This window comes from Elephas maximus, chromosome 15 (assembly GCF_024166365.1).
Source record: "Elephas maximus indicus isolate mEleMax1 chromosome 15, mEleMax1 primary haplotype, whole genome shotgun sequence".
Lineage (NCBI taxonomy): Eukaryota > Metazoa > Chordata > Mammalia > Proboscidea > Elephantidae > Elephas > Elephas maximus.
Genome location: NC_064833.1, coordinates 69,079,311 through 69,104,226, shown reverse-complemented (window position 1 = coordinate 69,104,226; position 24,916 = coordinate 69,079,311). Strand labels below are relative to the sequence as shown.

Sequence of the window (24,916 nt, the reverse complement as noted above, 5' to 3'; positions counted from 1 at the left end):
ATAGCAACCCCACATGTGAGCAGAACTGCCCCACAGCGTTTCCAAGGAGCGGCTGGTGGACTCCAACTGCTGACTTTTGGTTGGCAGCCATCTTTTGGTTAGCAGCTGAGCTCTTAACCACTTCGCCACCAGGGCTCCAGCAATGTATATTATTTCACCCTGAAAGCAGAGAATACTAGAAAGATATCTACCTGTGTTTTAATGACTTTGAAAGGCATTCAACTGTGTGGATCACAACAAATTATGGGTAAGGTTGAGAAGAATGGGAATTCAGAACACTTAATTGTGCTCATGAGGAACCTGCACATAGACTAAGAGGCAATCTTTGGAACCAAACAAGGGGATACTTCATGACTTAAAACCAGGAAACGTGTGCAAGAGGATGGCATCCCTTCACCGTGTTTATTCAATCCTGTTAGGTGCTATGGCTGCTCACCAAAGGGTCAGCAGTTCGAATCCGCCAGGCGCTCCTTGGAAACTCTATGGGCAGTTCTACTCCGTCCTACAGGGTCGCTATGAGTCGGAATCGACTCGAGGGCACTGGGTTTTGGGATTTTATGCTGAGCAAATAATTTGAGAAACTGGACTATATGAAGAACAGAGCATCAGGACTGGAGGACGACTCATTAACTACCTGCAATATGCAGATGACACAATCCCCCTTACTGAAAGTGAAGAAGTTGAAGCACTTACTGAGGAAGATCAAACACGACCGCCTTGGTAGGAATTACACCTCAACCCAAAGAAAAGAAAAATTCTCACAACATTATGATACACGGAGAACGATTGATGTTGTTAGCCTCTGGCACCTCATAACAACGGTTAAAATGCTATTTCTTATTTTAACCAGCCGCGCAGTCACTACAGTCCAGCATTTTAAAACAAGGCAAGCGCAGCCCGCTCACGGCTCTCCGCGTAGCTCCGCTCCCGCTGGAGGGAAGTTTCAACGGCCAGAGAGAGCAGGTCTCGGCCAATCAGAAAGCCCAGCTGGAGCCGCTCGCACGTCCTGGCGGTGTGACTGGCCGTTTCCTGCCGGAAGAGACCCGCCGCGTCGCCTCGCGCCCGCGGTAGGAACCAATCGTCGGTCGGAGCCTGAAGGGGGAAAAAGCCGCGCGAGCGATTCAGCATGGCGGCGCCTGCAGTCTCGGCGGCTCTGAGTCCGCGGGGCTGTGCGGACGGGGAGGATGCCAACGCTACAGAAGAGCGGGTGGCGGAAACGGCAAGAGACGACCAGGAGCAGTTCGAGTGTCAGGAGCTGCTCGAGTGCCAGGTGCAGATGGGGAACCCCGAGGAGGAGGAGGAGGAGGACGCGGACGTGGTGGCCGAGGCCGAGACCGTGGCTGCCGGCTGGATGCTCGACTTCCTCTGCGTCTCTCTTTGCCGGGCCTTCCGCGACGGCCGCTCCGAGGACTTCCACCAGACCCGCGACAGCGCCGAGGGTGAGTGCGAGGGGCGCTGGGGCCGGGGTCCGCGGCGCGTGGGGAGGTGGAAGTCGCGGGGGTCGGCCTAGGCCTGGTTTCCAGCGCGGTTCCCGGTGGGGTTGGAAGAGAGGGGCTGCTGCCGCGGAATAGCGGAGGGACCCCGGCCGGCTCTTGATTGAGACTGGGTTCGAATTCCGGTTCCGCCTGTTATCAGCTGGATGGCCTTATTTTTCTCTTAGGTAAAATGAGGGTGATAATACTCGTGTTTAGCTTCGATAAAGCATTAAATGAGGTAGAATATATACAATTGCATCTAATCTAGTGTCCAGCTTTTGTCTTCTTTGGCGCTTGTGTTTGATTGTTCCTTCTACACAGGTATTCCTTTAGTAACGATGCATTCAGCGGCCACTGTGGCCTCCAGGTGATATGCAGACATCAGTGTTTTCTGTGCATTTGTAAGCCTTTTAAACCTCATTTAGCCTACTTGCGCAGTATAGTTCTCAGAGTAAAAGTAATTGTCGATGAAATCTGCTTACACAGCCTGTAATTGATGGGCAAAGACACAGCCTCATAGAGAAGACTACTGTATCTTTTTGAAAGATAATGAGAGAGTTGCTCTGATATTACTTCCCAGAGTTGGCACTAAACTTAATAGCACCTGAATGCAGATGTGTCCAAGATAGCATTTAATAGAAAATTCTGGGAAAGCCATATTGACATATTTCATGAATTAGGCCAATGATATTCATAGTTGGTAGAGGAGTGAACCAGTTAAGCAGCCTAAGCTACTGGTAGGTTAAAAAGGGTGTTCCAAACCAGGCCTTATCTTCCAATTCAAGGGCATTTCTTCGATATCACAGGTAACACTGGAGCCATGGATAATTTCCATTCGTTTTGAAAGGGAAGTCCTGAAATGAAACGAATTCATCGTAATTAGTATTATTAAAATGATCTCTTTGGGGAGGAAACTATCATGATCTATATGGTAATGAATTAGAGACATCAGTGTGAACTTCTGTTTAGGTTAATATGGGTACAGGTGGTTAGGTATAAAAATATATGTGTCTAGTCATGGGTTTGGTTTTTTTTTTTTTTTTTTGGTTTAGTCATGGGTTAGTATACAGACATATTTACTCGTTCTGTCAGCTGAGAGGGTGTAGAAGCAATGAAACTCCAGTAGCAACAAGCACACCAAGAGTCCAGATCTTGGTTTCTAATACCATTCTCCAATAAAAGGAACCAGTGTTCCTTGAAGAATGACTGATTCCAGGACCTGGGCAGGAAAGATAAGCCTGAGACAACTTGTGCCAGAAATTAAGGAAGTGCTCTTCAAAAAACCCACAATGGCGGGGGCATGTGAAAGGGACACAGGAGCCAACTGAAAGAGCCCCCAAAGGCTAAAGCTGCAACAGCTTGCACAAGAAAATTAAGTAGAATTGGATCATACCCCAAAGTATAAAATACCGGTGAATCCGTACTGATATAAATAAATAGTGGATAAATAAATAAATGTAAGTAGCGATAAATATCCCCTGCAGAATTCCAAGTAGTTTCTGTAGCTATTCTGCCCTCAAAGGAGGTGGAGCTTAACTCTTCATTCCTTAAATGTGGGCTTCACGTAGCGACTTCCAAAAAGTACAGTGTGGAAAGAGTAAAAAAAAATAACTTTACAGTGACAAACACTACCTCAGCTAGGTGATCAAGGTCAACATCAACAGTAATAAGTCCTGTTGGTAGTATGTATGCCTGATATGATGTGATGAAAATGGAACTTTACCTCTGTGGTCTTCCTCCCTAAAACCCATAACTCCAGTCTAATCATAACAAAAGCATCAGACAAATCCCAATGGAGAGACATTCTACAAAATACTTGACCAGTACTCATAACCATCAAGGCCATCAAAAACAAGTAAAGTCTGAGCAGCAGTCACAGCCAAGAGGAACCTAAAGAGACGTGGCAACTAAATGCAATGTGGCACCCTACATGGGATCCTAGAATAGAAAAAGGACGTTAAGTAAAAACTAAGGAAGTATGGGTAAGTGTAGACTTTAGTTAATAATACTATATCAATATTGGTTCATTAACTGGAACAAATGTACCATACTAATGTAAGATGTTAGTAATAGGGGAAACCGGGTACAGGGTATGTGGGAACGCTCTACTATCTTCACATTAATTTGTAAATTTAAAACCGTTCTATAAAATAAAAGTTTATTGTTAAAAAAAGAAAGACCTCTTTCAAGGTTCTGCCTCAAGAAGATTTGAGGAATAATCTAGGCTACCTCTATTATTTTAAGCTTGAGGGAAGGAATGAAACGGAGACAATTCCCAGGGAGAGTAAACTATTTTTCAAGTTGTACTGCTAGTTAGTGATGGGTATTCGAATTGTGAACATAGCGTTGTCTCTGTATTTCCATTTTTAACTCAGAGGAAAATATATAACTCAGTGCTTTTGAGAAAAGTCTTAGCTCTTTCATTCAGATACAGAATAGTTCTCATACCTACCTTTCTAAGGTAATGCCGTTTGCAGACTATTGTTCCTTCACTGTGCTCACTTGATGCTTGTGCTGTTTGGCTCTGCCACCTTCTGTTCCCCTTATTGCCATCTTCCACTGATATAGACATCCTTCTTTATTTATTGTAGGTTTAGACAGCTAGCTCATAGTTGGCTTCTCCATTCCAGTACTTTCCATCATCCTGGGTGATTGTAGCATCCCTGTAGATAACCCAACTGATAATACAACTTCTCAGTTCGTTGACTTTTTGTCTTCATTGTCCTATATAGCATACTGCAGAACCATACCCCTCCAAAACTGCAAAATTCATATACTCTGACCTTGTGATCTTAGCTTCCTACCATTCTGTGTTGCTAAACTGCCTGCACTCTACCTGTTCTTAGAACTAGCCTGCCATGGGATGCAGCGTGAAGCATGCAGCATGGGCTCCAGAGTAAATTTTCTGAGTTTGATTCCTGGCTCTGCTACTTTATAGCACTGAGACTTAAAGCAAATTACCTTCTTGGTACCTCAATTTCCTCATCTTTAAAATGGCAATAATATATACCTCATAGGGATGTTGAGAGGAGCAAATGAATTCATATGTATAAAGCAAGACTTTTCAACCTTTGACGTTTGCATTGCACTTAGGTGCCATGGAGTCAGTTCAGACTCACAGGGGGACCGTATGTGTAACAGAATAAAACACCGCCCTAAAAGTCATTGTTATGCTTGATCCCATTATTGCTGCCACTTTGTCAATCCATCTTGTCAAGTGTAGTCTCTTTTTTGCTAATGCTGTACCTTACCAAACATGATGTCCTTCTTCAGGGACTGGTCCCTCCTGATAACATGCAAAAAGTATGTGAGACGAAGTCTCGCCATCCTGGTTTCCAAGAAGTACCCTGACTGTGCTTTTTCCAAGACTATCTTCACATTAATTTGTAAATTTAAAAGAATTTAAGACTTGTTTGTTCTTCCAGCAGTCCACGGTATATTCAGTATTCCTCACCAACACTGTAATGCAAAGGCATCAGTTCTTCTTCAGTCTCCTTATTCATCGCCCAGCTTTCTCATGCATATGAGGTGACTGAAAATGCCTTGGCTTAGGCACACCTTAATCCTCAAGGTGACATCTTTGCCTTTTAGCACTTTAAAGAAGTCTTTTGCAGCAGATTTGTCCAATATAATATGCTGTTTGATTTTTGGCTGCTGCTTCTGTGGGCATTGATTGTGGATCCAAGTAAAATGAAATACTCAGCAACGTCAATATTTTCTCCATTTGTCATGATGTTGCTTATTGGCCTGGTTGTGGTGGTTCAGTTGTGAGAATTTTTGTTTCATGTTGAGGTGTAATTCATACTAAGGCTGTAGTCTTTGATCTTCATCAGTAAGTGCTTCAAGTCCTCTTTGCTTTCAGCCAGCAAGTTTGTATCATCTGCATATCGCAGGTTGTTAAACAAGTCTTCCTCCAATCCTGATGCCAGGTTCTATATTCAAAGCTGGATTATTTGCTCAGCATACAGACTGAGTAAGTATGGTGAAAGAATACAACCCTGGTGCCAACCTTTCCTGATTTTAAACCATGCAGTATGCCCTTGTTCTGTCAGTTTGTCTACTGTGGTGGCTTGCATTTTGATGTGATGCTTGCAGCTATGCCACTGGTATTTCAAACACCAGCAGGGTTACCCATGGTGGACAGGATTCAGCATATCTTCCAGACTAAAACTAGGAAGAAGGGCCTGCAAACTACTTCTAAAAAAATTGGCCAGTAAATACCTTATGAATAGCAGTGGAACATTAACATTTGGGGCCACTTAATTCTTTGGTGGAGTGACACAGTGGCTGCAACAATGAGCTCAAGCATAACAACCATTGTAAGGATGGTACAGGACCAGGCAGTGTTTCGTTCTGTTGTGCATAGGGTCGCTATGAGTCGGAACCGACTCGACGGCACCTAACAACAACAATTCTTCGTTGTGGGGGTTTGCCCTTGTATTGTAGGATGTTTAGCAGCATCCTTGTTTTCTGTCATCTAGATGCCGGCAGCACCCCTCTCTCATTCATGACAATTAAAATGTCTCCAGACATTGTCAAATGTCCCTTGGGGGGACAAAATTGGCCCCCATTGAGAACTGCTGACAAAAGTGCTTAAATCAGTGCTTGGCCTGTAGTAAGGGGTCAAATACAGCTGCTTTTGTTTTTATTAGCCAGTTGATCCTCACTAATGTGCTCACTGATATGCTTTTCTGCCAGGAGTGCTCAGTTATGGAACAAGCAGACACTCAGGTTCAACCAGGGTAATTTTTTTTTTCTTGCCCAGCAGATACAAAGAACAGAAAGGCAATGGTGTGTAGGTTATCTGTAAGTACTACATAGTAGACTAACTTGAATACAGAGAGAAGTGAGATAGGAGGGATCTGACTTCCTACCTAGAATCAATTAGGTCTTCTTTGTGTTTTGTTTCCATATTGTCATGAATTGAATTGTGTCTCCCCAAAAATATGTGTTATCAACTTGGCTAGGCCATGATTCCCAGTATTGTGTGATTATTCACCATTTTGTCATCTGATGTGATTTTCCTTTGTTTTGTAAATCATGTTTCTATGATGTTAATGAGGCAGGATTAGTGGCAGTTATGTTAATCAGCCAGGACTCAAGCCACAAGATTAGGTTGTGTCTTAAACCAGTCTCTTTTGAGATATGAAAGAGAGAAGCAAGCAGAGAGACATGAGGACCTCATTCTACCAAGAAAGCAACTCCAGGAGCAGAGTGTGTCATTTGGACCCGAGGTGCTGAGAGTTTCTTGGACCAGGAGAAGATTGATGACAAGGACCTTCCCTCAGAGCCAATAGAGAGAGAGAGAAAGACTTCCCCTGGAGCTGGCACTCTGAATTTGGACTTCTTGCCTTCTGGACTCTTTGAAAGAGTGAATCTCTCTTTGTTGAAGCCACCCACTTGTGTTAGTTCTGTTCTGGCAGCACCAGATGACTAAGACACATACTATGCTGTACTTATCCTTGATGGCACCCATTAAAATTTTAATTATCTATTTGCATAATTTTTGTTTTCATTTGTACCTTCTTGGTCAATCTAAAATCTTCATGAGGAGCAGGGACTGGCTGTCTTGTTTATGTCTGAGTCATAAGCACCTAACAAGCTAGCAGTAGACATTTAGTAAATATTTCTTATTAATGATTCTGTATTCAAATTTTATACAAATTTTGTGCCCTCTTTAAATCTTATTTCTATTATGACTATATTTGTTCCTGATAATTTCTGATGTAGCATAAGATTAATGGCATCTTAGAACTGAAGAAATGGAGTAAATCCATGTATTAACTGCTTAGTGGCTGCAGGACTCCTTTTTAGTTGCCTAGTTATTTAAGTAGCCTTTTTATATACATCAACCAAGCCCTGGGTGAAGTATAATGCTATCAGTGGTACCCTTAAATCTTAGCTTAAATGTTATTTCCTCAAAGAAGCCTTCCCTGATGCCTGCTTTCCTCATAAAAAGTACTTAACAAAGTTTCTTTTCTATATGCATCCCCAGCTTTCTGTACTTGTCTTTTTTCAGTTTTCACCACATTTTTACTTTAGTTATTCAATCCTTTGTCCTCGTTGGTATGTGGGAATAAGCTCACTGAGGGCTGGGACTATGGCTTGTCACCCCTGAGTGTACTCACTGCCTAGTACAGCATCTGAGTGACGGTGAGGCTTTGTAAAACTCACTTAACTGAAACCTTATCAGAAATAATGTAAACTATTTCCTATAATATTAAGAATTTTAAAGTTTAAAATAAGCTTCCAGCTAGTGGTTTCTTGCGTTTTATGTATCTAAACCTTTTTTTGTTAAAGTGCTACTTGTGAAAGTGACTGTCAATACTTAGTACCCTACAGGTGAAGCGTCACTTTTGTCTTACAAGAAAGGTATTTATTGTTAGCCTTTTTTGTTCCTATTTTTAAAATTACCTGTAAATAATTAAAACATAGAGTCCTAAATGTAGGATAATTTTTACAAGATGATAGTAACCTATTACTCAGCAAACCACACAGTGGCACTGCTGGCTCATGTTTGATTTTTTTTTTTTTTTTTAATGAAATTCACTTTTCCTTTTCAGCTATTATTCATGGACTGTCCAGCCTAACAGCTTACCAATTGAGAACTGTATACATATGTCAGTTTTTGACAAGAATTGCAGCTGGAAAAACCCTTGGTAAATACATGTTTTTATCTTGTATTTCAGTCTACATCTAAAGGTAAGCCAAAGAGAAGAAGAAACAGATGGGAGCTGTCGTTTGTTTTCCAAGCTTGCTCACATGTATCTGGCATTCATGCATGCATGCGCGCGCACACGTACATGTATATGGTTGTTAAGTGCTGTCACGTAGCTTCCAACTCACAGCAACCCCACGTACAAGGAACCAGAACACTGCCCGATGCTGTGCAGTCCTCACAATCGTTGTTGTGTTTGAGTCCATTATTGCAACCACTGTGTCAGTCCATCTCATCAAGGGCCATCCCCTTTTTCACTGACCTGCTACCTTACCAAGTGTGTTGTCCTTCTCTAGGGACTGGTCCCTCCTGGTAACATCTCCAAAGTATGTGAGATGACATCTTACCATCCTTGCTTCTTAGGAGCACTCTTGCTATACTTCTTCCGAGATAGACTTGTTTATTCTTCTGGCAGTCCATGGGATATTCAGTATTATTCGCCAACACCATAATCTAAAGGTGTCAATTCTTCATCAGTCTTCCTTATTTATTGTCTACCTCTAGCATGCATATGAAACAACTGAAAATACCATAGCTTGGGTCAGGTGCACCTTAGTCCTCAGAGTGACATCTTTGCTTTTTAACACTTTAAAGAGGTCTTTTGCAGCATGTTTGCCCAGTGCAGTAGGCCATTTTATTTCTTGACTTCCATGGGCATTGACTGTGGATCCAAGCAAAATGAAATCTTTGACAGTATCAATCTTTTCTGTGTTTATCGTGATGTTGCTTTTTGGTCCTGTTGTGAGGATGTTTGTTTTATGTTGAAATGTAGTCTTTACTGAAGAATGTAATCTTTGATCTTCATCAGTAAATGCTTCAAGCCCTCTTCCCTTTCAGCAAGCAAGGTTGTGTCTTCTGCATATTGCAGGTTGTTAATGAGTCTTCCACTTATCCTGATGCCACATTCTTCTTCAAGTACTCCAGCTTCTCGGATTATAAGCTCGATATACAGATTGAATAAGTATGGTGAAAAGATACAACCCTGACACACATTTTCTTGATTTTAAACCAAGCAGTATCCCCTTGTTCTGTTCAAACAACTGCCTCTTGGTCTATGTACAGGTTCCTCATGAGCACAATTAAGTGTTCTGGAGTTTCCATTCTTCGCAGTGTTATCCATAATTTGTTATGATCCGCACAGTCAAATGCCTTTGCACAGACAATAAAACACAGGTAAACATCTTTGTGGTATTCTCTGCTTTTAGCCAAGATCCATCTGATACTAGCAGTGATAACCCTCATTCCACGTCCTCTTCTGAATCTGGCTTGACTTTCTGGCAGTTCCCTGTCGAAGTATTGCTGCAACCCTTTTTGAATTACCTCCAGCAAAATTATACTTGCCTGTGATGTTAATGATATTATTTGATAATTTCCACATTCTGTTGGATCACCTTTCTTTGGAATGGGCACAAATACAGATCTCTTCCAATCAGTTGGCCAGGTAGCTGTATTCCAAATTTTTTGGCATTGATGAGTGAGTGCTTCCAGTGATGTATCCGTTTGTTGAAACATCTCAGTGGGTATTTCGTCAGTTGCTGGAGCCTTGTTTTTCGCCAATGCCTTCAGTGTAGCTTGGACTTCTTCCTTCAGTACCATCTATTCTTGATCATATGGTACCTCCTGGAATGGATGAAAGTCAACCAATTCTTTTTAGTACAGTGACTCTATTCCTTTCATCATCTTTTGATGCTTTCCATATAATCCTTCAAAATTGCAACTTGAGGCTTGGCTTTTTTCTTCGGCTCCTTCAGCTTGAGAAATACCCAGCGTGTTCTTCTCTTTTGGTTTCGTAACTAAGTTTTTGCTCATTTCACTATAATACTTTATTTTGTTTTATCAAGCTGCCCTTTGAAATCTTCTCTGCAGCTCTTTTACTTCATCATTACTACATTTGCTTTAGCTACTCTACATTCAAGAGCAAGTTTCAGAGTTTCTTCTGACACATATTTTGGACTTTTCTTTCTTTCCTATTTTTTAAATATCTTTCCTTGCTTTCTTCAAGTATGATACCTTCATGTCATCCCACAACTCGTGTGGTCTTTGATCATTAGTGTTCAGTGTGTCAAATCTATTCTTGAAATGGTCTTCAGATTCAGGTGGGATATACTTAAGGTTGTATTTTGGCTTTCATGGGCTTGTTTTAATTTTTTTCAGCTTCATCTCGAACTTGCATATGAGCAACTGATGGTCTGTTCCAATCAGCCACTGGCCTTGTTCTGAGGGATGATATTGAGCTTCTTCATGGCCTCTTTCCACAGATGTAGTCAATTTGATTCCTGTGTATTCCATCTGGTCAGGTGCACGTCTATAGTCACCATTTATGTTGTTGAAAAAGGTATTTGCAATGAATAAGTCGTTCATCTTGGAAAATTCTATCATGTGATCTCCAGCATTATTTTTGTCACTTAGTTCGTAATTTCTAACTACCTAATCTCCTTTGTTTTCAACTTTTGCATTCCGCTCACCAGTTTTCAATGCATCTTGATTGTGTGTTTGATCTATTTTAGACTGCAGAAGTTTGTAAAAATTTCCAGTTTCTTCATTTTCGGCATTAGTGGTTGGTGCGTAAATTTGAATAATAATTAAACTTGTCTTCCTTGTAAGTGTATGGCTATTATCCTATCACTAACAGTGTTGTACTTCAGGACAGATCTTGAAATGTTCCTTTTGATGGTGAATGCAATGCCATTCCTTTTCAATTTGTCATTCTTGCTGTACTGGACCATATGATTGTCTGATTTAAAATTTCAACTCACTAACACCTAGGATATCAATCTTTATGTGTTCCATTTCATTTTTGACACCTTCCAATTTTTCTATATTCATACTTCCTATATTCCACATTTCTATTATTAATGGATGTTTGCAGCTGTTTCTTCTCACAGAGTCATGCCACATCAGCAAATGAAGGTTCTGAAAGCTTGATTCCATCCAGGTCATTAAAGTCAACTCTACTTTGAGGAGGCAGCTCTTCCTTAGTCATATTTTGAGTGCCTTTCAACCTGAGGGGCTCATCTTCTGGCATTTTATCAGACGATGTTCTGCTGCTATTCATAAGGTTTTCACTGGCCAATTTTTTGGGAATAGACTGCCAGGTCCTTCTTCCTAGTCTCTTAGTCTGGAAGCTCCACTGGAATCTGTCTACCATGGGTGACTCTGCTGGCATTTGAAATACCGGTGGCATAGCTTCCAGCATCACATGCAAGCTACCACAGTATGACAGATGAGTGGTGGGTAGGGGTGTGTGTGCATGTGTGTGTGTGAGAATACATATGTGTGTGTTATATATATATATATATATATATATATATATATATATATATATACACACTTCCTTTAGCTGTCTATGTGTTTCTAAAGGAAGGTAAAGAAATACAGCCCCTATCTTTTGAGAGCAGTGGTTCTCAAATTCTAGCCTGTATCAGAATTACTTAGACCAAAATCCAGAACCAAACTAGTTGCTGTCAAGTTGATTGCGACTAATAGCTACCACATAGGACAGAGTAGAAGTGCCCCATAGGGTTTCCAAGGCTTGTAATCTTTACAGAAGCAGATTACACTACTTAGGGTAGCAGACTACACATCTGCCACATCCTACCTGCAGAGCAGCTAATGGGTTCATAACCACTAACCTTTGATGAGCAGCTTAGTGTTTAACCACTGTGCCACCAGAGCTCCTGAATTACCTAGAGGGCTTGTTAAAACAGAGAAGTGCTGGGTTTCATTCCCAGAGTTTCTGATTGGGTAGGATGGATGTGGAACCCTGGAATTTACATTTTTAATAAGTTCCCAGGTAATTCTGATACTGATATTAGGGAACCGACTTCGTAAGCCACTGTCTTGGATATTTCAGTTTAAATTTGACTCCTACTCCTCATGTATTGACTATCTCATCTGACATTTTGCATTTCTGACAATAGTAAAAAATCTACTAAATGACTCTTTTGTGCATTAACAACATACTTTCATGACCATTGAGACATATAGCGTCCACCTATATTTTCTGCCTCTCAGGTCCAGATGGACTTACGTGTCCCTCATAATATTTTGTGTTCCCTGGTCATCCGTTTTGCATAATGCCAATTTTCGCATAATGACTGATGTTTGAAACCTAACCATATTAGTGAGGAATGGCTGTATATGGTAACTTTGTGGTGACTCTTATTATCATATACATTGCAGTTTTTAGTGGCAAGTATGATATTGGAAGCTTCTTGGTTGAACTTAATGTCAGCACTTATTTAAGAGAATATGGCTTATATCTATAATATCTCCCTCTTGTCCCTGTAGTTCATTTTTGATTGTAATGGGCAAGCCTGGTTCAATTTGCTTTACAAAGTACTAATAGCTGATGAAGGAGCCCTGATGGGACAACAGTTAAGAACTGAATGGTTGGGAGTTTGAATCCACCAGCTGCTCCTACGGGACAGTTCTACTCTGTCCGATAGGGTCACTATGAGTCAAAATTGACTCTAAGGCAATGGGTTTTTAAACCATATGGGGCATTTCTACTCTGTCTTATAGGGTCACTATGAGTTGGGATCAACTCGACAGTATGTTTTTGTATACAAAAATAACACCAATGGCAGATATTTACAACATTGTAACATGGTTATTTAAATAACCCTTTGATGCAAATAATTATATATCTTATTGATTTTTGCAGGTTACACAATACTTTCCAAACCATCCTGAGTGATAGGCAGTACTTATATGGAAATGCTTACTTTTAAACATGTATTATATGAAATTCCAGCTTATTAAGTACAACTCTCATGCCACTCACTCATCTAGTTCTCTGTCCCCTGTAGCCTGCTTTGTGTTGGGGTAAGGTTAGGTGTGGAGTTGGTGCTAGGAGTATAACTGGACAGAACAAGAGCCAGAGTAGATAGGGAAGAGGTAGAACTGTAGGTTGGTCTGGGCCTGTTTCTGAAGAAGAGAACAGGCTGATGTGGACACAACTGGATAATTCCAGACCATGCAGACTATAGGTTAACAGCATTGTTGTTAGAAGGATTGTTTTTTAGGTTAAATGTGGTAAACTATTACAAAGTGCCCAGCAGTGTTTCACAAACATTCAAGAAGGAGGTAGAATTTGAGGTGTGCCTGGAAGGATTGATATGTTTCGTCAGAAGGAGAATGTAAAATGGTACTCCAGACAAAAACATTATTTAAAGAATAAAATATAGTTTACATAGATTGTAGAGCTCTTTATTCCCGTTCTTAACTCCCAAGAGCCCCTCCTTACCCAGGTTTCCTACGTCAGTAAACAGAAGCACTATTTACCTAGTTGCTAAAACCCAAGAGTTCTCCTTGGTTCCACTTTCTTCCTCATGCTCCACGTCTAATCCAGTAACAAGTCCTTTTCCTTCTAAGTTCAGAATTAGTTCCTTGCATTTATTTATTCATTTATTCAGTAAATACAGGTATAAGGCATACAGAGACGGTCTTGAATGCCATAGTAGTATACGCTAAAACTCAGATATCAGTATAAACACACTAGTTTTGTGCTGTATAGGTTTCTTACAAGGCAGACTTAAGAACTGTTTAAGAATTCTTCTACTGTGATACTTTATGTTGAATAGTTTGTTTCAGATTTTAACCCTTAAATCAATACTTGAGTAAAAAAGAAAAGCTTCAAACGTTTTGTAGTATCATCTACCTTACTCTACTTTAAAATTATTTTCATTGAGAAGATTAACTTAGAAAATCAAATCAATTCCCTAGACTGGTATGTGCTAGAACAGTGTCTGACATAGTATACATTTATTAAATTAAGGAATGAATTATTTAAAAACTTATGAAAGTATAGCTCTGCTTAACTTTGTAAGTTACTTATTTTGTTCTCTTTTTAAGATGCACAGTTTGAAAGTGATGAACGAATTACACCCTTGGAATCAGCCCTGATAATTTGGGATTCAATTGAAAAGGAACATGACAAACTTCATGAAGAAATACAGAATTTAATTAAAATTCAGGTATGAGCGTCACTTTGAGCTTATAATTATTATTTGGCTAGGAAAAAATATACTTAATATCTGCAAGAAATAAAATTTAATATAATCTTTTTCTTCAGAAATTTGACCTCTGTAGTCTTGACATGAACACTGAGAGTTGGGACTTAATGTTTCCTACCCAAAGTATATGTTGCCCCACCTCAGGAAACATACCCAATCTATTTTAAAAATCATCAAGCAGAAAAATTCAGTGGTTTGTACTCTCCCAATTTCTATTTAAAGATTATAAGTATGAGGAAAAAAAAAAAATAGTTTTTATTGATAATAAATGGACGGATTTTTGTGACCAAGAGAATATAAAATTTTAACTATATAAAGATAATTTTAGGAGTAAACTTTTAAAACATGAAAAGTCAAGATGGTTATTCAAAGATACAGGTAGACAAGCAGGGAAAACATGTTTTGCTAACAGACTAAATACATATTAGGGACATTCTTAGTTAAACAAATTTTTCCATGTTCAATCTTTTGATTATTTTTACAGGTTGGGCAGGAGAAAAAATCCTGGTGGCTCCCATCTTCCCAAGAATGAGTTATTGATAGTGTGACTGTCAAGTAGAATTAGGACCTGAGAGAAAAGAATGGACTGAAATGTGACTGCTTTTAAGAATTTCAACCCATAGGGAAGAGATGTGTCACTTTATCGTAATCTTTTGGGGCTCTAGAATAAGCTGGCCTTTGTTAATACTCTAGTATAAATTGAGTGATTAACAACAGAGGATATAGGAAACAATATAGTGTTTATTATTTGCCAGGCACTCTTCTAAGCACTTTACATATATAAATTGTTTTTTTTTTTTTAATTTTCTTTTATTTACTGAACTTTAGGTGAAGGTTTACAGAACTAGTTTCTCATCAAACAATTAGTTAACACATTGTTGTATGACATTGGTTAACAATCCCATGACATGTCAACACTCTCCCTTCTCAACCCTGGATTCCGTATTACCAGCTTTCCTGTTCTCTCCTGCCTTCTGGTCCCTGCCCCAGAGTTGATGTGCCCCTTTAGTCTTGTTTGGTTCCATGGGCCTGTTCAATCTTGGCTGAAGGGTGAACCTCAGGAGTGGCCTCATTACTGAGCTGAAAGGGTGTCCAGGGGCCATACTCTCAGGGTTTCTCCAATCTCTGTGAGGCCAGCAAGTCTGATCTTTTTTTTTTTTTTTAATTTTTATTGTGCTTTAAGTGATTGTTTACAAATCAAGTCAGCCTCTCATACAAAAATTTATATACACCTTGCTATATATTCGTAGTTGCTCTCCCCCTAATGAGACAGCACACTCCTTCTCTCCCCTCTCTATTTTCGTGTCCATTCAGCCAGCTTCTGACCCTCTCTGCCCTCTCATCTCCCAGACAGGAGCTTCCCACACAGTCTCATGTGTCTGCTTGATCCAAGAAGCTCCCTCCTCACCAGTATCATTTTCTATCCCATAGTTCAGTCCAATCCCTGTCTGAAGAGTTGGCTTTGAGAATGGTTCCTGTCTTGGGCTAGCAGAAGGTCTGGGGACCGTGACCTCCATGGTCCTTCTAGTCTCAGTCAGGCCATTAAGTCTGGTCTTTTTATGAGAATTTGAGGCCCGCCTCCCACTGCTTTCCTGCTCCTTGGGTTCTTTGTTGTGTTCCCTGTCAGGGCAGTCATCAGTTGTAGCCGGGCACCATCTAGCTCTTCTGGTCTCAGGCTGATGTAGTCTCTGGTTTATGCAGCCCTTTCTGTCTCTTGGAAACCCTGATGGCATAGTGGTTAAGTGCTACAGCTGCTAACCAAAGAGTCAGCAGTTTGAATGTGCCAGGCGCTCCTTGGAAACTCTATGGGGCAGTTCTACTCTGTCCTATAGGGTCACTATGAGTCAGAATCAACTCCACAGCAGTGGTTTTGGTTTGGTTCTGTCTCTTGGGCTCATAATTAACCTTGTGTCTTTGGTTTTCTTCATTCTCCTTTGCGCCAGGTGGGATAGCTACCCAGCTGGTAGTCCAGTGTGTAAAATGATTATTCAGAAGCTTCTGGCTTCCTGGGTTTGTATTAGAGATTTTACAAATATCCTAGCTAGCAAAATTTTTTGAACTAGCCAGTTTTATATATCCTAATCCTCACAAACAACACTGCCTACCTCCTTTTTCATTTCCCTTTTGTTCAAAATTAATATTTAGGAGCATGTGAATTGGACGTACTGTAGCTTCTAATTTAGAAATGCTTGCCTGTAATTTGGCCTATAGGAAGAGAGAGAATGCTGGACATTTATTAGTAAACATTCACGGGACCAAAATTTTCAGGTCTTTTCAAGCCGTACTTTAAAAAAGTATTTTATCATTTTTTTAAATTTGTCGTTTATCAATACAAAATTATTAAGCTAAGTTAAAATATTTAAATGAAGTGTTTTAGACTTGAGGCATTGGTGGTAGAATTCTTGCCTTCCATGTGGGAGTCCCAGGTTTGATACTCAGCCTGTTAACCTCATGCGCAGCTGCGACCCCGTCAGTGGAAGCTTGTGTGTTGCTATGATGCTAAACAGTTTCAGTGAAGTTTCCAGACTAAGACGGACTAGGTAGAAAGACCAGGCTACCTACTTGTGAAAATCAGCAGTGAAAACCCTATGGATCACAACAGTCCAATCCGTAACCGATCATGGGGATGACAGAATAACAGGCAGTATTTCATTCCATTGTGCCATGGGACTGGGGTCAATTTGGCAGTCGCTAACAACAACAACATTTTGGGCTTAGCTGACTTCCTTCAAAATTAAACAACTATTAGATATAAAAAATAAGCAAGCTAAGGCATGTATCTGTCATCCTATCTTTTAGGCTATAGCTGTTTGTATGGAAAGTGGCAATTTTAAGGAAGCTGAAGAAGTCTTTGAAAGAATATTTGATGACCCAAATTCTTATACGGTAATTGTTTAAATTAGAATCATAACATTTTAGAACTGTTTATATGGAATGAGGAAAATTGAGGTTAAATTGTGAAAAAAATGAATGCTTTGTCTTTAAAACCGTATAGAAAAGTGTTGTCAATAGAAATATAATGGCAGTCACAAGTGATTTTAAATTTTCTAGTAGCACATTAAAAAAAAACAGGTGAAATTAATTTTATTGTTGAAATTAAATTTTAATAATGTTTTATTTACCCTAAAAGATCCAAAAACATTATCCTTAACAATCAATATGAAAATTGTTGATGAGATACTTTACATTCCCTTTTTTTTGTACTAAGTCTTCAAAATCCAGTGTATTTTATACTTAGTTGTAAACCAAACCAAACTCTTTACCATCGAGTCAATTCTGACTCATAGCAACCCTATAGGACAGAGTAGAACTGCCCCATAGAGTTTCCAAGGAGTGGCTGGTGAATGTGAACTGCTGACCTTTTGGTTAGCAGCCAGAGCACTTAATCACTGCTCCACCAGGGTTTCAGTACATCTAAATTCAGACTAGCTACATTTCAAGGGCTTATATGGCTAGTGGCTACCCTATTTGACAACACAGGAATAGAAGAAGGTGTGATAACTTACTTATTTTTCTAAGAAGTTTCTTATGTGATCAATTGTAATATCTTTTGTGGTGAATGTTAACGACAGACAAGCCAAACCGTACTCATTGCCATCAAGTCAATTCTGGCTCATAGTGACCCTATAGGACAAAATAGAACTGCCCCATAGGGTTTCCAAGGCTTTCAGTCTTTACAGAAGCAGACTGCCACATCTTTCCCCAGCGGAGCAGGCTTAAGGGTTTGAACTGTTGACCTTTCTGTTAGCAGCTCAGCACTTTAACCACTGCACCACCAGTGGAATTTCATTTTTTAAATATTCAACAAAAATCTAAAAGCAGATATTCCAGTAATTCCAATTCCAATACCCTAAATTAGCTCTTGTCACTTTAACTGCACATTTTAAAGCCACAAAGCTTAAAAAAAAATTCCGGCCCCACTGAGATTATTTGATTGGTCTGAGATGGAGCCTGAGAAGTAGAATTTTTTTAAAGTGCTATACCTTCTATTGTGCAGCCATCACTGAAAGAAGTATTGTCCAGGAAAGACTTGTACTGTACACAAGAAAATCTGAAGAAAAATGTTTAGAATAGCATTTCAGTAGTAACAAATAGGCTGGAAGAATGGGTGAATAAATTATTTTTTTCCGTGGAATAGATAGCAGTGAAAATTACTACTTCAACACATATAAATCAGCAGGGATAAATCTCATAAATATAGAGTTGAGCAAAAGATAGCAAGTTCAGAAGAACACACATAGTATGACACCATTTGTATAAAATTAAAAGATGCTAACCAAAACCACATATTTGTGGATATACATATATGTAGTACCAGCATAAAGGAATGCCTTGTAATGGTAAATTCTAAATTCAGGATCATGATTACCTTGAGGAGAGCGAAGGAGTGTGTCATGGATTGAATCGTGTCCCCTAAAAATATGTGTCAACTTGACTAGACTATGTTTCTTGGTATTGTGTGGTTTTCCTCTATTTTGTGATCTGATTATCCTCCATTTTGTGATGTGTTGCAAATCCTGGCATCTGTGCCATTTGGGAGTGAGCTGTCCATTATGTTAATGAGGCAAGATTGGGTCATGTTAATAAGGATAAGATGGGCTGCAACACCTTTACTCAGGTCACAGCATTGATCCATGTAAGAGGAGTTCCCCTGGGATGTGTCCTACACCACCGTTTATCTTACAAGAGATAAAAGGAGAGAGAAGTGAGCAGAAAGGGAGGAACCTACTACCACCAAGAAAGAAGAGCTGGGAGCAGAGCACGTCCTTTGGACCAGGGGCCCCTGCATTGAGAATCTCCTAGACCCAGGGGAAGAAAGGTTGATGCATAGAGATTTCCAAGGAAAGCCAGGCCCACAAATGTTGAAAGGAAACAAGGACCTTCCGCCAGAGCTGGTGCCCTGAATTTGGACTCCTAGCCTCCTAAACTGTGAGAGAATAATTTCTTTTTGTTAAAGCCATCCATTCGTCGTATTTGTTTTAGTAGCACTAGATAATTAAGAAAGGCTGCAGTCAGATGATGATAGTCAATGGGCTTCAACCATATTGATAATGTTGTATTTCTTAACATGGGTAATGGACACTCAGGATCATAATATTGTTTTTATCCATTTGTATGTGTCTGAAATATAAATATTAAAAAAAAAATTGGCGCCAATAAAAAATCAGTAAGGAAAAATACGTCAGTGGACCATTTAAAACAAAGGAGAATTTTTAAAAGCTCTTAATTGGGTCTCTTTGTGTTTATATTTTTAGTAAAATTTGAATTCTTTTTCAGTAAATAATATGACATTTCTAATATATTGCGTGCTTTTTGTGTTAATGTATTTACTGTGTTTTCCTTAGCCTTTAAAAAGAAAATTGCTTACAATAATCTCTCAGAAAGATGCATTCCATTCCATTTTTCAACACTTCAGCTACAGCCACATGATGGAGAAAATTAAGAGATATGTGAATTATGTGCTAAAAGAAAAATCATCGACTTTTCTAATGAAGGTATAGATACTATTTCAGAGAGGCTAACTGTGGTTAGGAAAAATTGCTGCAATAACAGAATATTTGGAATAGAAATGTTTTAAAACTAACCAGAATTTTATTGTTATGGTTTTGTAGAAGAATGTAACAAAATGTTACAATTGGTCAATCTAATTTAAGAGTATATAGGTGCTCTTTGTAGTTATTTTTATAACTTTTCAAAGTTGAGTTTTTTTTTTTTAATTAAAATTCTAATAAAAAACATTTTTAATTTAGGTAAAATTTAAAGACATTTTTAGAAGTGAAATGGGATTGAAGGATCTTTTAAAAAAAGTTTATAACATTTTCTGTCATCTTGGCCTCCAGAGTTTTAAGTTTATGTGTAGTTATAGTGGAACATCTTGATTGGTACGAGGTAATTTTGTTTTAAAATATCTGGGATTTTTGTTAATTGTTTACAGTACCCTATTATCTTTTAACGTTGGTTAGAGAGCATTGTGTCATCAAATACACCTCACAGGGAAAGACCCCCTCCGTACTGCATGTAAACCAAGGAGGTAGCTAAAGTAGCTGCTGGCAATTTGATAGTTCACAGTTACTAGATAAGATAACAAGGAAGTACCTTGATTGGCCTGTGAACAGATATTTTAGATAGAACTGTCTTCAAAAATTAGAAAATTTAATTTATACTCTTTATTTAAAATGGCTAAATTTAAAAAATAAAATAAACTGGCTTAGTTAATTCCTGCCTACTCCCATCCTCCTTTTTAAGGCAGCAACAAAAGTAGTGGAAAGTAAAAGAGCAAGAACAAGTTCTCAAGATAAACCTAATAATAATGATAGTGAAATGGAAACTCCGGCTAATTTGGATGTAGGAGAAAGGTTAGTAAATCATTAATTGATTTTTGGTTTTGGGTTGTCAGTGTACTATGTTTATGTAGAAGTGATGCTAATGAGCTGTTATTATAAATGATTCATTAATGGTTATCTTATTGATAACTAACATTTAGATACTTGGAATACTCTGCAGTTACTTCACTCCTTGTACAAATTCTGCTGTATATGCTAAGCAGATACAAAAGTGAAAAAACTACCCTTTAAATAATATAATTTCACTTACTGTTTTTGGAGAGTATATGCTCTGGAATGAGGTGGCTCTTTGATCCCACATGCCCTCACTATGTGACTTTCTCACTGTACTGAGGGTTATTCTAGCATGTAAAGGTGTTTTCATACATCTTCCCTAAGGGCAAGCTAATCACTTCATCTGGTGTCAACTGAAGAAATAGTGATTTGCTCCAGTGCTGGAGGAAAACGGGCTGTGTCAGTCATACATATGAGACACAGTAGTTCAGTCTCAAGCTATTTCTTTTTTGGGTATTTTCCAGTGGTGATTTTTATAGAATTGATTTTTACCTTTTACCCTGACTTTAAAAACTAACTTTGCTGAGGAAGGTACAACTCTTATCATTAAAGACTTTCTTTTCTGCCGAACCCATGGTTCATTCCCTGTATTTTTCCACCCTTATCCAAAGGCCAGATAATCAGATCCCTGTGGTTCTCTGGATAGATCTGTTTGACAAGGGATGTAATGTTATGTTTTCTCTTGAGACCATGACTTGATGGTTGCAGGGACCCCTATCTTAGCTATTTATTTGGGGGTGAGGATTGGAGCCCAAGTCAGATGTACACTACATTGGTCCCAGCTCAGGACTGAGGCTTGGATATGGTGGTCCCTCCTGTTGTTTCTGTGTATCACAATGTGACCTGGTTCTCATTTCATCTCCCAAGGCTCTGTTGAAGTCTTATTTCTAAGACTGTTATGAGAAGTAGAGTTTTTCTTATTATTGGCGCAATTATTTCATTTTGTTTAGAAAATCGAAGTTGAATAAATACTAAGAAGCACAACATTTTGGCTTAGCCTTCCTGACCAGTATAATATTGCTGCTTTAAATAAAATTAGGTTAAATGAAAACTTATGGTTCTTGCAGATAAAGAACAAATTCCATATGCGTGCTCCTTTCCTCATACAGTATCACTGTTTGCTGCCAAGTGATTCTGCCTCCTGGCAACCCCATGTGTGTCAGAGTAGAACTATATACTCCATAGGGTTGTCAATAGCTGATTGTGTGGAAGCAGATCGCCAAGCTTTTCTACTGAGGTGCCTTTGGATGGACTCGAACCTACTCCTTTCTGTTAGCAACCGAGCACATTAACCATTTGCACCACCACCTGCTTATTTCAGATGCTATCCTGGACACAGTTCAATCATTGTGCCTGAAATGATATTCTTAATGTTCTTTTCTCCTTCTCTGTACCCTCCTTTACCTCTTATATTCAGTTGTCTCCCCGAGTCTTAAGGATCCTGTCTCAGAAATGCCTCTAATTCTTATCATTTTTATTCTAGATTACTACATAGCTTTGTACCACACCAGTCCACCTTTGACATGACTCCCAGAGTTAGATTCCCACAAAAATAAATCTGTTTAAGTAAATAATTTCTTGGCTTAAAAACCTCTGCTGGTTTCGTTTTTCCTACTAGATGAATCAAAATTTATTGGCATGACTTACAAAGCTTTGCATAGCCCCTTTTTATATTTTTTCATCCATCGCATCTCTGAGCATTACTCCCTCTGTGCCCGTGTATTTGCTACTTTCTAGCAACATAGAACTTCTCTCTGATTTTCAAATGTTAGATCTTTCATGCCTGTCTACTCTTACTTAGTTTCTTCTGTTTTGTATTCACCTCTGTTCTCTCCAAGACAAGCTCATACTTGAGCCATTTAAGGCCTATCTCAAAGATCACCTCTGCGAAGTCTTCCCCAGCCCTCCGATTAGTTGTCACTTATGTGCCCCTCTAGGACCAAGTCACACCACTGTAAGACCAAGTCACACCACTATAAGAGGATTTGTATAGTAACTTATCTGTTTGTCTCTCTGTAACTCTCATTAGATTGAGAACTCTTGGAAGAGCCTCAGTTAGGTTTGAAATACATTCATTAGCTTTTTGCCCTGGTGCCTAGTTCATTATCTGGCATACATAGAATTTATGGTGCCGTAGACACAGGGAGCAAAACCAAAATTATTGTTGTGTGTCATTGAGTTGATTCCGACTCATTACAACCCTATATTACAGAGTAGAACTGCCCATAGGGTTTTCTAGGCTGTAATCTTTACTGGAGTAGATCGCTAAGTCTTTTCTCCCATGGAGCCACTGGTGGGTTCAAACTGCTGACCTTTGAGGTAGCAGCTGAACGCTTAACCAATGCGCTATCAGGGCTCTCTCTAAAACCAAAATTTGGGACAGGTTAAAGATCCAGAATCAGGCAGGTATCAAAACCATCCCGGAAACAAATAGAATTGGGGCAAGTGAAGTGTCAGATTTGCCAGTATCAGGACAGGAATCAGGATTCAAGTAAAGCAACCATAAAAACAGAATTGTGACTGCTGAGATCAGACAACTACTGGAATGTATGGAACCCTCCTATATAATCAAGACTAGATGAAATCAAGGGTAAGCATTTTGCTCTGATAAAGTTTATAATTATTTGAGACAATAATAATTAGGATGTGAAACAAATTGTTAATTACTGTCAAGTCCACCCTGACTCATGGCGACTCCATGTGTACAGAGTAGAACTCCATAGGATTGTTCAAGGTTGTAACGTTTTGAAAGCAGATTGCCAGGCCTGTCTTCCGAGGCACCTCTGGGTGGGTTTGAACCACCAGCTTTCCAGCTAATAGTCAAGTACTTAAATGTTTGTACCATTCTGGGACTCAAAACAAATAGTAGCACATGTTATATAATTTGGTGTTAAAGTCTTATAGATAGACTTAAATGCTGCAAATGTTGACAGAGAAAGCTTCACAGAGTGGTGTTGAGCAAGGCCTTCAAAAATGCCTGAGATTTTTGGAGGTAGATAGAAGAGTAAATGTCATGTCAGGAGAGAGGAATTGTACCAGTGAATGTATGGAGGTTTAAATGGTCATGCTGTATTTGTGGAGGCAGACTTGCCTACAACCAGGGGGAGAGAGATGTGTTTAAAAATTCAGTTGGAGGATATTGAGGAGGCCAAGAAATTAAACTTGAATGGATGGAAATAAAGAGCTATGGAAGATTTTTTGAAAGAATAACATTATGAATGCTAGAGTACAGCACTAACTAAGCTTAATTTATGTTTGGGGAAGCTTGATTGAATACCTCTTGTAAGCACATCTGGACAAAAATTAGCCATGTTGTCATAATATTACCAGGGTTTCTTTCCAAAGATTTTTTTATAAATTGAAATATAACTTTACTGTGTGGAAAGTATTAGCCTTAGGAAAAGGTGTTTGTTTGTTTACATCTTACGATTTTTTTTTTCTTCTTTTAAAGTGTTAGTGACAAACAGTCTGCGGAAACTGAATCCTCAGAGGGTACAGTATCCTTATTGAGGTGAAGTAAATTGACATTTTTCTTCTTTATTTTTAAAATCTTTAATTGAAGTAATTCATGCAGACCTAAATATGTTGTAATAACAACCATTTAAATCACATGATTTAGCAAATGTCTCAGATAATAGATAGTTCCAGTGGCATGACACTCCTAACTGTCTAGAAATTCCAATCTGTAGAGACCTGTCTCTGGGATCCTGAGTTGTTTAATTTTGTTTCTACAAGGCCATTAGTACAATACACGTATAGGTAGTCCTTGAAAGCAGATGTTTGGTAAACTCTTACTCTGTCATAGAAACAAGGATAATGATGCTGGGGCAGGAAGAGAGTAGGGGTTACATTTCTGATGAAAGTCCCAAAATTGCAATTTTATGGAATTACCTGAAAAACGGTGTTTGACCTACTAGTAATGCTATGACACACAATGTAACATTTTCAGAGAGCAGAAAGTCTGCAGGAAGGATTTTAGAGATGGAGCAGCTTGGGATGCTGAATTTCTGGAACCGTGGGAGGGCCTGGCTGACTTGGTGTGAAGGAGGTTATTGGAGATGGAGAGTTGAGAGGCCAGGACGTTATATGGGGTGTCCATTAGAACGCCGAAATACTTCCTGATAATAGCAGCACTTGAGAACAAAGAAAGACCTGTGAATGTGCTTGTGAGTGAATATGAAGAATGGTAGAAGGTAATACACCTCAGCAGCATAAATCCTCAAAGGGCTGAGGTTTCTATGGAAGTAGGCTCCTGAAAGTGGCATTTAGTGGGCAATAAAAACAATAGAAACCTACCTCTTGGACCTT

General features: G+C 39.2%; 1 protein-coding gene across 6 annotated transcripts in view; it reads left to right on the top strand.

Annotated features, from left to right (window-relative positions):
- Positions 1 to 1,054: 1,054 nt before the first annotated feature.
- TERF1 (telomeric repeat binding factor 1) overlaps positions 1,055 to 24,916 on the top strand; it is a 48,649-nt gene continuing 24,787 nt past the window's right edge. Inside the window, exons 1-9 of one of the 6 annotated variants that reach the window (XM_049853912.1) lie at positions 1,361 to 1,439; positions 3,235 to 3,457; positions 5,338 to 5,448; positions 8,039 to 8,134; positions 14,050 to 14,171; positions 17,010 to 17,096; positions 19,556 to 19,705; positions 20,457 to 20,566; positions 24,060 to 24,119. In XM_049853912.1, coding sequence (XP_049709869.1) covers positions 3,454 to 3,457; positions 5,338 to 5,448; positions 8,039 to 8,134; positions 14,050 to 14,171; positions 17,010 to 17,096; positions 19,556 to 19,705; positions 20,457 to 20,566; positions 24,060 to 24,119 — 740 coding nt within the window. In that variant the 5' untranslated portion in view covers positions 1,361 to 1,439; positions 3,235 to 3,453. The other 5 variants (XM_049853907.1, XM_049853911.1, XM_049853908.1 and 2 more) reach the window with 5 other exon arrangements.